General features: G+C 34.7%; 2 protein-coding genes across 2 annotated transcripts; one reads left to right on the forward strand and one right to left on the reverse strand.

Moving 5' to 3' along the window:
* LOC113748887 (60S ribosomal protein L15) lies at positions 1-2,091 on the forward strand. The gene is made up of 4 exons (XM_027292475.1): positions 1-109; positions 208-374; positions 1,260-1,457; positions 1,623-2,091. Exons 1-4 carry the CDS (start codon positions 106-108, stop codon positions 1,866-1,868), a joined length of 615 nt encoding a protein of 204 aa, XP_027148276.1. The 5' UTR covers positions 1-105; the 3' UTR covers positions 1,869-2,091.
* A 1,205-nt stretch (positions 2,092-3,296) lies between these two features.
* On the reverse strand, positions 3,297-5,941 carry LOC113750778 (MADS-box protein defh21-like). Its single transcript, XM_027294721.1, has 6 exons — positions 5,754-5,941; positions 4,528-4,609; positions 4,269-4,433; positions 4,029-4,070; positions 3,863-3,904; positions 3,297-3,584 (listed from the first exon to the last, which is right to left on the reverse strand). Exons 1-6 carry the CDS (start codon positions 5,939-5,941, stop codon positions 3,297-3,299), a joined length of 807 nt encoding a protein of 268 aa, XP_027150522.1.
* Between the last annotated feature and the right edge of the window lie 4,906 nt (positions 5,942-10,847).

Below are 10,847 nucleotides of genomic sequence, written 5' to 3' on the forward strand. Positions count from 1 at the left end.
CATTTCTTCACATAACCATATAAATGCTCTCATTCTCGGCACCTCCTCAGTGGAAGCCCTAAAACCCTAGAGGGAGAGAGATCCGTCTCCGCCATCAACGCAACCATGGGTACGGCGCCGTTTCACCATTTCTCTCTTGCGTTCAACAAATCGTCCATTTTCGGGATTATTTCTGATTAATTAATAAATATTTCTGTGTAAAATCAGGGGCTTATACCTACGTTTCGGAGCTATGGAGGAAGAAGCAATCGGATGTGATGAGGTTTCTGCTGAGGGTTCGTTGCTGGGAGTATCGTCAGCTTCCTTCCATTGTCCGGGTTACCAGGCCTACCCGACCCGACAAGGCCCGCCGCCTCGGGTACAAGGCCAAGCAGGTCCGTGGAATAGTCCTTTTTTTTTTTCAGTTTCTGTGATGTGAATTTTTTGTTTCTAGGATTTTAGTTTGCAATTGTTGTTTAGATTTTGTACTAATGCAGCTGATTTTGATTGTTTAGGGATCTTGATAGACTTTATTACTACTTATGTTACAAGATGTTTGGAAATGGTTGGCTAATTATGATTTTTCGTTGGATTTTGTGCGTAATTATTTGCTTAACCATTATTTTGTGGGGATTTAATTGAAAGATTATAAGATGCTCATTTGCAATTTTTCTTGCACCATTTCTTGGCTTAAGTGATAATCTATGTTTTTTCTTTAAAGTTCGATTAGTGTTTTAAGAATTTGAAGGCTTACTTGTAGGACCTAAAGGATGATATTGTAATTGGTACAGCCTTTTGGAATTGCATAAATGGCTGTAGCTATATGATATTACGACTGTATATAGAATGTGGTTAATTTTTGTGGGATACTTTCGAGAAAGGAATCTCTACAGTTGACATCTCCTTACCGAGCACATTGCATTATTTTAGTTCAAGTAGATTGATAGACTGGAACTACTACAAAAGATGATCTGTTTGAGAATATATCTAATCCTACTACCTTGATGCTTTGCATTTCTTTTATTTTCCTTCTTTTTTGCTTGGTACAATGTGACTGTAGATTCATCTCTTTTGGGGGTAAAATTCCTTAAAGTAGCAATTTTGGGTTATATGAATTGTGTGATGTGTGGAAATGATCTTGATGATTTTGAATGATAGACGAAATTGTGATGTGCTCATATATTTCTTCTGTTGTGCTTACTGTCATTACTCACTCAATTTGTTAAGGGTTTCAGTTTCCAACTTTTAATATGCAGTAAGTGATTGATTTTACTTTTCAGGGTTATGTGGTTTACCGTGTACGGGTGAGACGTGGTGGAAGGAAGAGGCCAGTTCCCAAGGGTATTGTATATGGGAAACCCACAAACCAGGGTGTTACTCAGCTGAAGTTTCAGAGAAGCAAGCGCTCAGTTGCAGAGGAGCGAGCTGGAAGAAAACTGGGTGGTCTCAGGGTTCTCAATTCTTATTGGATCAATGAGGTGTGTCCTGAGAGTTTGTTCATTAATTCAATCAAGAATACTGTCTATTAGAACTTCATTGAATTTGATGTGTATGGGTAATTGAAGTAGACTTGTCAGATCATTTTTCTTAAGAATATGAAGATAATGCTTAAAATTTTCCATGCCTTGCACTCTCAAATGCAGGACTCTACCTACAAATACTATGAGGTAATCTTGGTTGATCCTGCCCATGCTGCCATCCGCAATGACCCTAGGATCAACTGGTTGTGCCAGCCAGTCCACAAGCACAGAGAACTTCGTGGACTTACTTCAGCAGGGAAGAAATACAGGGGTCTTCGTGGAAAGGGGCACTTGCACCACAAAGCACGACCATCAAGAAGGGCTACTTGGAAGAGAAACCAGACTCTCTCCCTTCGTCGTTATCGCTAATCTTAGTTGTGTTTTCTTGGTGTGTTCCCTAATTCTGGTCAGCAATTGTTTGCTGAACATGCTTATTAGTTTGTCCGAGACCGGAATGTTGAGTTGTTATGTTTAGCACCTTGGGAAAGATCACAATTTTGTTATGGCTGACGTTTTAAAATATACTTCTCTTGCATATTGATGGTTTTAAGTTCTTCAGGCCTATTTTGAGCCTTTGTGGCTGAATTCTTTTCTTAAATTGACCTTTCTGATAGAGCAAGTTAGTTTTGAATGGTATCTTCTGTTTTAGTGTCCGCGTTTTTAATGAGCTTCTGTAGGAATATGTTATGACCTATTCCAGCTCAGTCGTGCACAACATCCAGTAGCTGGAATTTTTAGGGGATAGAACGCAATGAAGTGTATTGCGTATGAATTTTTAGGGGATTCATATAATCTAAGCTAACTAGGATAGAAAGCAAACTTAAATTTTAAGTAAAAATCTATTTTCCTCGCTGACTTCTGTCTGAAAAGTTCTTTTGCATCACTAGTACACAGCCGAACTTGATGTTCAACAGTTCAAGTGACAAATCTGGGATGTAGAAAGCGGAATGGACAGCAAGATGGATAGAAATCTTGGTTTTCACAAGTCCTAATATGAAGAGGAATTCAGAGAAGTAAAAGCAGCACATCATCATGTCTTGGTAATTATAAGCACCCTATCATTTGTGCATAACCTGTGAATCAAGTCTAATTGATATATTATATACCTCAAACACACTAGGAATCCAGGACATCCATGAGCAAGTAAAATGCACATTTGCTCTAGTATAAAACACAAACTTAGAACTACTACTGATTTATCCACAACTTTCCACTTCTTTGGGAGCTTCGACAGAGGAGTTGAGGAAGCCATAGCTAGTTTCCTGAAAAGGATGAAGCATCAGTAAGACTTGTCTCATCGACAACTATACAGATTTAATACTCCGTTTAGGACGATTGACTAATTTCAGACAGTAATTAACGTATAATTAAGAATTCTTCATGACTGTTGGCCAGCTTCATAATGAACCGCAAATTGCAAAAATAGCATGGCAGTCAAGAACAAGTTATCAGAGTGTCAAAATAGAGGCTATTAGTCAGTTTTAACTTCTATTTAAGACGCCAAAGACAATTTTTTCAACAAAAGTCATATTTGACTGAAATATCCCATCATCCATGACAAGTTACTGCCAAAAATGATAGCAAAATTCTTTGGAAGAGAGACGCATACCCTATATAATTGACAGTATGGCTACTCAGGCATTTCTGTCACACTACAACATAATGCTAAACATCCTAGTAAAAATGTAACGCAGCAGGTAAGTTATTAGTGATAAGCAAACAGGAGTATTACGCCCCAGATATTATCCCTTTCAACTGTAAATAGTAATCCATCTAACATATAATCTAGACGCAATCTTAAGTTAAAACATGAACTTTTGTATATGGATGATGGCGGCGATGGGTACCATAGCTGCAGCCTGGTTGACCATAACCCTGGAGATTAGGCTGAATAGGCTGGAGGCGATATTGGTGAATGTTTAGAGGTAGGTTAGCAAGTTGAAGCACTTCACTTGGCTGCTCTTCTCCAGAAAATGGGAATTGATCCAGTATAGCATGCTGTCCTACTAGCTTCAATTCAGTCATTGCCTGTTGATGGCTATGCTCTAGTTCCACACGTTGCTTCTGATAGTAATTACTCATCAACTGCTCAAGAAACACTTGTTTAAGGAAGCAAAAATTGTCCAAGAATGAAACAGGTGTTCCTACTAAGATTTAATTAATTTCTTAATTGAAAATTGAGATGTGAAACTTTGTATAGACTATTGATCAAAAGCCATCATGATAAAATAGAATTAATTAATTTTGATGAGAATTTCTCGAAGAAAAGAACTGATGTTAAACATTTTATAGGACTGATGATCATTCAGATAAGCAGGTAGCATTTTAGTGACGGTAGGCTTCCTTCTGTTTCAAAAACTTACCCAAGTGCACATTTCTTGGTTTTCTTTCTCCAGAAGCTTTTCCTAAAAAATCGAAAAGAAAGAGGGATTTAATTCAGGGCTGGTTCCTAAACGCATACATTGTAGCTGAAACTGATAAAAGAAAGAAACATTGAGAGAAGTAGGATTAGAATGCCACATCTATTACCGTTCGCTTCAGATTTTCCAGTTGCTGATCTAAGAGTTCAAACTGCAAAAGTAGATAATATTAGCTGCTGTAAGTTCTATAGTGACTTGCCTCCATCTAATAGCAGTTAAACAGCACAACAACAAGAATAGAAAACTATGCAAAGAGTGCATGATATCATAATAAGAAAATGAAGATGGAAATTTGAACAAGAAAATCAAGATTCCTTATTTATGTATTATGAAAATTGAAGAAAAATACCTTTCTTGCTCGGACTTTGGTCACGGAGAGTTCAAGCTGCTGCTCGAGTTGATTGAGCTCATCATAGTGAGCAGAACTCAAGTCATCACCTTTGTAGCGCTGGAGGCTTAACTGAAGATTAAGGGTCTCACTTTTCATCCTTTTCAGCTCACCAAAAACCCTTTCCTGCAAGTTGTAAGGCCAAAGGAATAGGATCATCATGGAGGGCTACTGAGATTTGAGGAGCAGCACAAAGCAAAAAGCATGATATACTACTTACATTGTGTGATTTTGCAAGGTCTTCGTGGTCTGGAATGGATGTTCCTTTAGTCTTCAAGTACCTTTCTATGATTTGGTCCATACTGAGCAACATAACAAGTGTTCCAAGTCATTCCTGGAAATGTGTTATCAATCCAATGCGTTTTGCATATCTAGATCCTAGAAAGAGTTTGCAGTAGACTAAAGATTTGAATTTTATATTTCCATTTGAAATGTTTGATAGCATTATTTCTAATATTTGGCTGATTTTATACCCGACATAAGTAAAGTAAATCAAAATAAACTGGTCTTTCTGATCCTGCTGACACTAAACCCACCCCCAAGAGAAAAGATTAACACAGAATATAAAACTGGTCATAAGCTATACAAGCAGAAAAACTTTACCCAAGAACACAAAAAAAAAAAAATTTATCCAAGAAATGGGAATATTTCTGTTTCCGAATTTTAGCCTAAAATGAAGTGAAAAAAAAAATGAATTGCTTTCCATGAAAACAAGAAAGAAAAGAAAAATCTCAAGAAAATTTACCTTAGTATGTTAAGTGCATCTTCTAGCATGCGAAAAACAAAATAAGAGTTAAATTTTTTCGTAGTGTTTTCCCAAGAATGATGTATAGTTTGAAGGATCCACCAATCAGTACAAAACCAAAGTAATTTTATACTCAATTATCAAACCACAAATAGTTTAATCATGCATCTTGGTGAGATTATAGTGTTAAGATGTTCATCAGGTATAAGAATTGAAGTGGCCAACCTAAATTCATATCTTGATAACAAAACCCTAACTTTTTCCAGAAGATGGAAACTTGTTAGTCAAACCAGTCAAGGTTCTCAACTTGGTCTCTTTTAGCCCTTTTGGCAGTGTTTGTTGGAGAAGCATGAAAGCCATCATTATTAAGCAGAAGAGCAGTGGGTGCATGTGTTGCATACTAGCATGTACTCCAACATAAGTAAAAGCTGAGATCTTTGCACATGGAGAGAGCAGTTTTAGAGTTTAGACCACCAAAAATAGGGGTCAAATTACCTTGTTCATGCATTATATTTTGATACATGCAAAAATTATTCTTTAACTCCAAGAAATAATAAGAAGATTAGATGCCCAGAAAAGAATCTTTTGACCGCTTGGAAAACAAAAAGGTTGTTTTCTTGCATGCAAACCTGAAAAATTAAGCTACAGAAAAAGAAAAAGCTAGGGATTGCCTAAAGATGCAAGAAATATCATGGGATCACCTCAGGGGGTTAGAGCAGTACTCAAACAGCTTTCCTTTGTTTGAAAAGATGATGAGGCCGATCTGAGCATCACAAAGCACTGAAAGTTCATGGGTTTTCTTGAGCAGCCCAGATCTTCGCTTGGAGAAGGTGACTTGCCTGCTTGTGTTGTTTTCAATCCTCTTCAGCTCTATTTTACCTCTACCCATCCTTATCAATCTTTAGGGAGTAATATTGTCTTCCCTCTAATTGGAGTTATTGAAAAAAAAAACCCCACTTCACCTGTTGAATTTTCTGGATTAGGGAAAACAAAATAATGAAAAGGATTGACTCAAAAAGAAATTGGAGAATGACAAGGATGCATATAGTTCAAATTAGATGTTAAAAAATGTAAATTATGTCTTAATAAAGACTATGCTGCAGATGAAAAAGATTGGCAGACCAAGAAAATTTCAGCTTAATCGGAAACATATTCAAGTTAAAAAATGATGACTTACTTTGTTATTTGTCTATAATTCTCAAACAGGAGATGGATGATGAAGGGGATATGGTTGAGAGAGAAGATATTGATAAGAAAGAAGGTTGAGCTTCTAAAATGAACTTACCTAGGTATTATTATTATTATTTTTTTGCTTTCTTGTTGGATCTTTTTGAAGTTTTTGGTAGACTCGTGAAATAGAAGCAAACCCACTTTTGTAGTTATATAAACATACTGGTTTTAGATCATAGCTCATATTTTTTCCCAAAACCACAATTTGGTGAGGACACGAGGGATTAAATGTTGATCTTGGTCTTCCTTTTACTTTCTCCCCCCCCCCCCCTCCCCTCAATTTGTGTCTTTAGAACGTGATAAAAAACAATTATACACACACATATATAGCAGAAACAATTATGAAGAGTTATAATGTACCCAAAAAAGAAAAAAAAATGATGAAGAGTTATATTCGAAAATTGACATGCATGAAGTGTTTGGCAAAATTGTAATGCATTGGAAGGACAATTAGGTTATGTTCCAATCCTTTTGAGGTGTATGGCAAACTTGTAGCATAAGTCCATGTGCTACTTTCATTTTTTTTTCATTTACATTTTGAGGATTGTTACATTTTTTATTTACCATCTCAATGCAATCCGGACATTGAATTCTTAGTTGATGATCAAGGAAAAGAAGAAAATGATTACGATTCATTGTTGAAAATACTCCTAGGAAGAAGAGGACCGCCATGATTTAGGTAATCAAAATTTGTGGTATGATATGAACTGTTTTCAATAGGATAATATAGAGCCCATAATTGTAAAATGAAGACAAAATCTTATGATTAATCAAGATTATAACTAATCGATGCTTGATCAGGTAAATACTAAGCTGAAGCTAAAAGAAAGTCATACGTACTTAGATGTGTTGCCTATAGATTGACAGAAATGAAACTTCTTTAACATACACCACTAATATCAAATAGCTTAAAACTTATGCATCCATTAAATAGCATCACAATTAAATCCTGTGGTCCAAGCTAGATCAGAAAATAAATGTTCATTGTTTCATTTGTTTGTCTAATTTTAATGAATGTAAAATTTCTATACGTTCTTGGAGTTTTTGCTGCAAATTCATTCAGCAACTTGTGTTGCAATCTCCTCTAACAAAAATGTCGTTGTTGACATATAACCACCAATATAGTTTCATAACAACAAGTGCCAATTCTGGCATCTGTGTAAAATGCCCAAGTGATTCGACTCCTATGTTTTCCAGTCACTCTTTGACGAACACAAAAGAACTCCAAATTACTCTCCAAGGACTAGCTCTTTATTTGGTTCATAATATAGGATAAAATGATTAAATTTGATATTTTATTTTTAAAATCACATAAGGTATTCTAAAAGTACCAAATTGGAACTTTTGCTAAAATTGCTTTTAAGATAAAAAAATTCTACTCCTAAATTTACGAGATGATATTTACCAAATACTTTAAAAGTACTTTTAGTATTTAAAAATATTTTTTTTTTATTGAAAACACCGGGTTTGTTTTGATAGAAAAATGATTCCAAATAATATTTCGCTTGTATTATAAACACATTTCTCAACCCATCTTTTTATATTACTAACCACCTTTTTATCTCACATACATCACATCACAAAAAGTGTTACAGTAATTATTCCAAATAATATTTCAAATAATGCTCTATCCAAACAAACCCACTGACTGTGTTTGGATTGCATATTTATTTCAAATAATATTTCGCTTGCGTCATAAACATATTTCTCAATCCACCTTTTTATATTCCTAACTACTTTTTATCTCACATACATCAAATCACAAAAAGTGCTATAGTAATTATTTCAAATAATACTCTATCTAAGTATTACTTTCCACATGAATTTTCCCCACCCAACCATAAAAATGCATGGTGAGTTCATAAAAGAGAGAAAGAAAAAAAAAGAATGACAATTATATATCACAAGAGTAGCTCAACAATTTCTTGTTAATCATAAGACAATTAACTATGATTACAAATCTTTGGAGACTGAACAACTCTCTTTGACAAGTTAATTATTAGCATCCCACATGGATATAGACAGGAGGAGTTTCTACTTGGGGAGGATGCATTTGCATGCTCGACATGAATAGGGATATGACAAAGTTGGGGGGCCAAGCCAAATGTTAAGTCATGATCAATTCAAGAGAAAGAATTTTAGTGGACAGGGATTGAATAATGAGATCATGATTTTTCCCAAAAAGAGAAACTGCCATCTAGATAGGAATTTTGAGTCCTTTTCCATCCTCCTCCTAACCACTCCACAAGGACCACTTTCAGTTTCACATGGCATTTCCAGGCCTTCGTAAATAGTTTGATAAGCAAGATTCCACACATGTATTAATTGCAATTTATTGTTTTAGAACACTAATTTCCTAGTCTATCATCATCAAACCAAGAGATTTACAATAGTTTCTATAATAATTCGCCAACAACCAGCTTTCTCATAAGTGCAAATCAGAAGAAAAACCCTTCAGCATTGGATTAAATTTGTTATGACTAAGTTATGGGTTAATTATGATTGCTCCTATCCTTCCCAATACAAAGATTGTCGCCCACTCCTCCCCAGTTTTAGAAAGAAAAACCTGACAGACACCAGGTCGTAGGACAAGCAGGGTCGGAACTAGGGGTCGGCGGGGAGGACCCCGCCCCAAGCTTCGGAAAATTATTCTTTGTTTGGATTGTGATTTTTTGCAGAAAAATTTTTACGTTTTCGTGAACACATTTTTCAATCATCTTCTAATCTTACATATATCAAAATCGTTACAATATTTTACAAAAACTCTTAAAGATAGCAATCCTTAAAAATTTTATAAATTTAACTTTTTCCCATTCAAAAAATTAAAAATATTTTAAACTACATACTAATGATTTAATTGAATCAAAGTTTGCTCCCTCAAAAGAAATTTTCTGGTTCCATCTACTGAGCACAAGAATGATTTTGTGTTGAGTTGCAGAACAGTTTGTTTAACGAGTGTCCTATTAAAATATATTTTAGGTGTCACATTTTAAAAAACATGAGATTAATTAGGGAAAGTAAATAAATATAAGGAAGTGTATGTAAGATTAAATAAGGGAGTATATAAATGCAAGAGAGGATAATAATTGTTAGTATGTGTATAAATATATTAGATTAGGTGACTGTTAAGTGTATTAATGAATATGCTATGGACACCTGGTAGAAAAATCCGTTACAGAATGATATAACGAATAGATAGCCTATGGACATTTGAAATTTTGGTGAAGCAATTTTACAAACTGTTACTACAGTGGTTTTATTCTCGTGTCAAGAACATCTCACATAAGACAAAATTTCAACATCGACATCAATGGCTGGGGTGCCTTTTCCAGAAATAAAACATGGGAAAGATTTGTGGGTTCTTTAGATCTATTATGCAGAATCTAAACTCGGACATCTTTAAGACATAAGAAGGATTTGTAGGTTCTTTTAGATCTGTTATTTTTAGGCACCAGCCTTAAACTTTCATCATTCAAATTCATATAGGTTGCATTTGGATTGAAGGATTTGAAGTCGTTCAAATTCCTCTAATTGTATAGATTATTTAGGAGATATTTGAATTTGTAAATCACACCTTACTGCAGTGTTTAAAATATGTTTTGATAACTGGTGAATTGTAAATATAAATGCTCCTTAAATAATCCAGACGTCTCGAGCTACTTTGAATGAATTTCAAATTTTTTGTTAAATTCCTCAATTCAAATAAGGATTTTTCTAACCATCGTCGTCTAGTAGGTAGGTCATAAGTAGTACAACTTAATTAACATTTAAACACTCATTCACATTTATTACCTTTCACATTCCAAATAATTTTTTAATTTAACTTGCATTTTGTTTACCCAGAAAAGAAAAAAGAAATAGCAACAACCACCACCAACACTAGCGCCAATTTGACACCCGTTGTACAAAGCCATTCTTCCCTTGGATCACTTTCTACTGATTCACTTAGGAAGGGCGGAATCAATGCAAGACACCAATGCACGGATGAATAAGTTTGTACTCCCTCTGTTCCAATATTAGAGTCGTTGTTTGGGAAGTTAACCTTTTATAGAGACATAGTTAATTATTATGTTTAAATGAAATGACACTGATAAACTTACGTATATATTCTTTGAATTCAAAATATTCTTTTATTAAATGCGTATTGAGACTTAAAATAATGATTTTTATTTTGAGATATTAATAAAGTGAAACATAGCATTAACAATGAGACGAAAGAATTACTCGATCAAATATTAGATACTATTAGATGTTCGATACACACCATTTTGGTACTACTGCACATATTGCATTAGTACTAATAATCTAATCAAACAATAGTTGTAGATCATTTCTTATCTACTGTCAACTTAAAAAAAATATATGGTCAGGTTCACCACACAATTGATACTAATGCACCAGGTGGAGCATACAATATCTTCTCGTCCCCACACTCCTGCTCTGTGCAACTACCGCTGTAAACATGGTCAAAATTAGAATAATGGACTATAGGTATTTGGCAGAGTGATGAGTTTCCTGAGTAACTTTTGTATAAATAAGATACCTAATTTAGTGCTTGTTGAGTA

This window comes from Coffea eugenioides, chromosome 10 (genome assembly GCF_003713205.1).
Source record: "Coffea eugenioides isolate CCC68of chromosome 10, Ceug_1.0, whole genome shotgun sequence".
Lineage (NCBI taxonomy): Eukaryota > Viridiplantae > Streptophyta > Magnoliopsida > Gentianales > Rubiaceae > Coffea > Coffea eugenioides.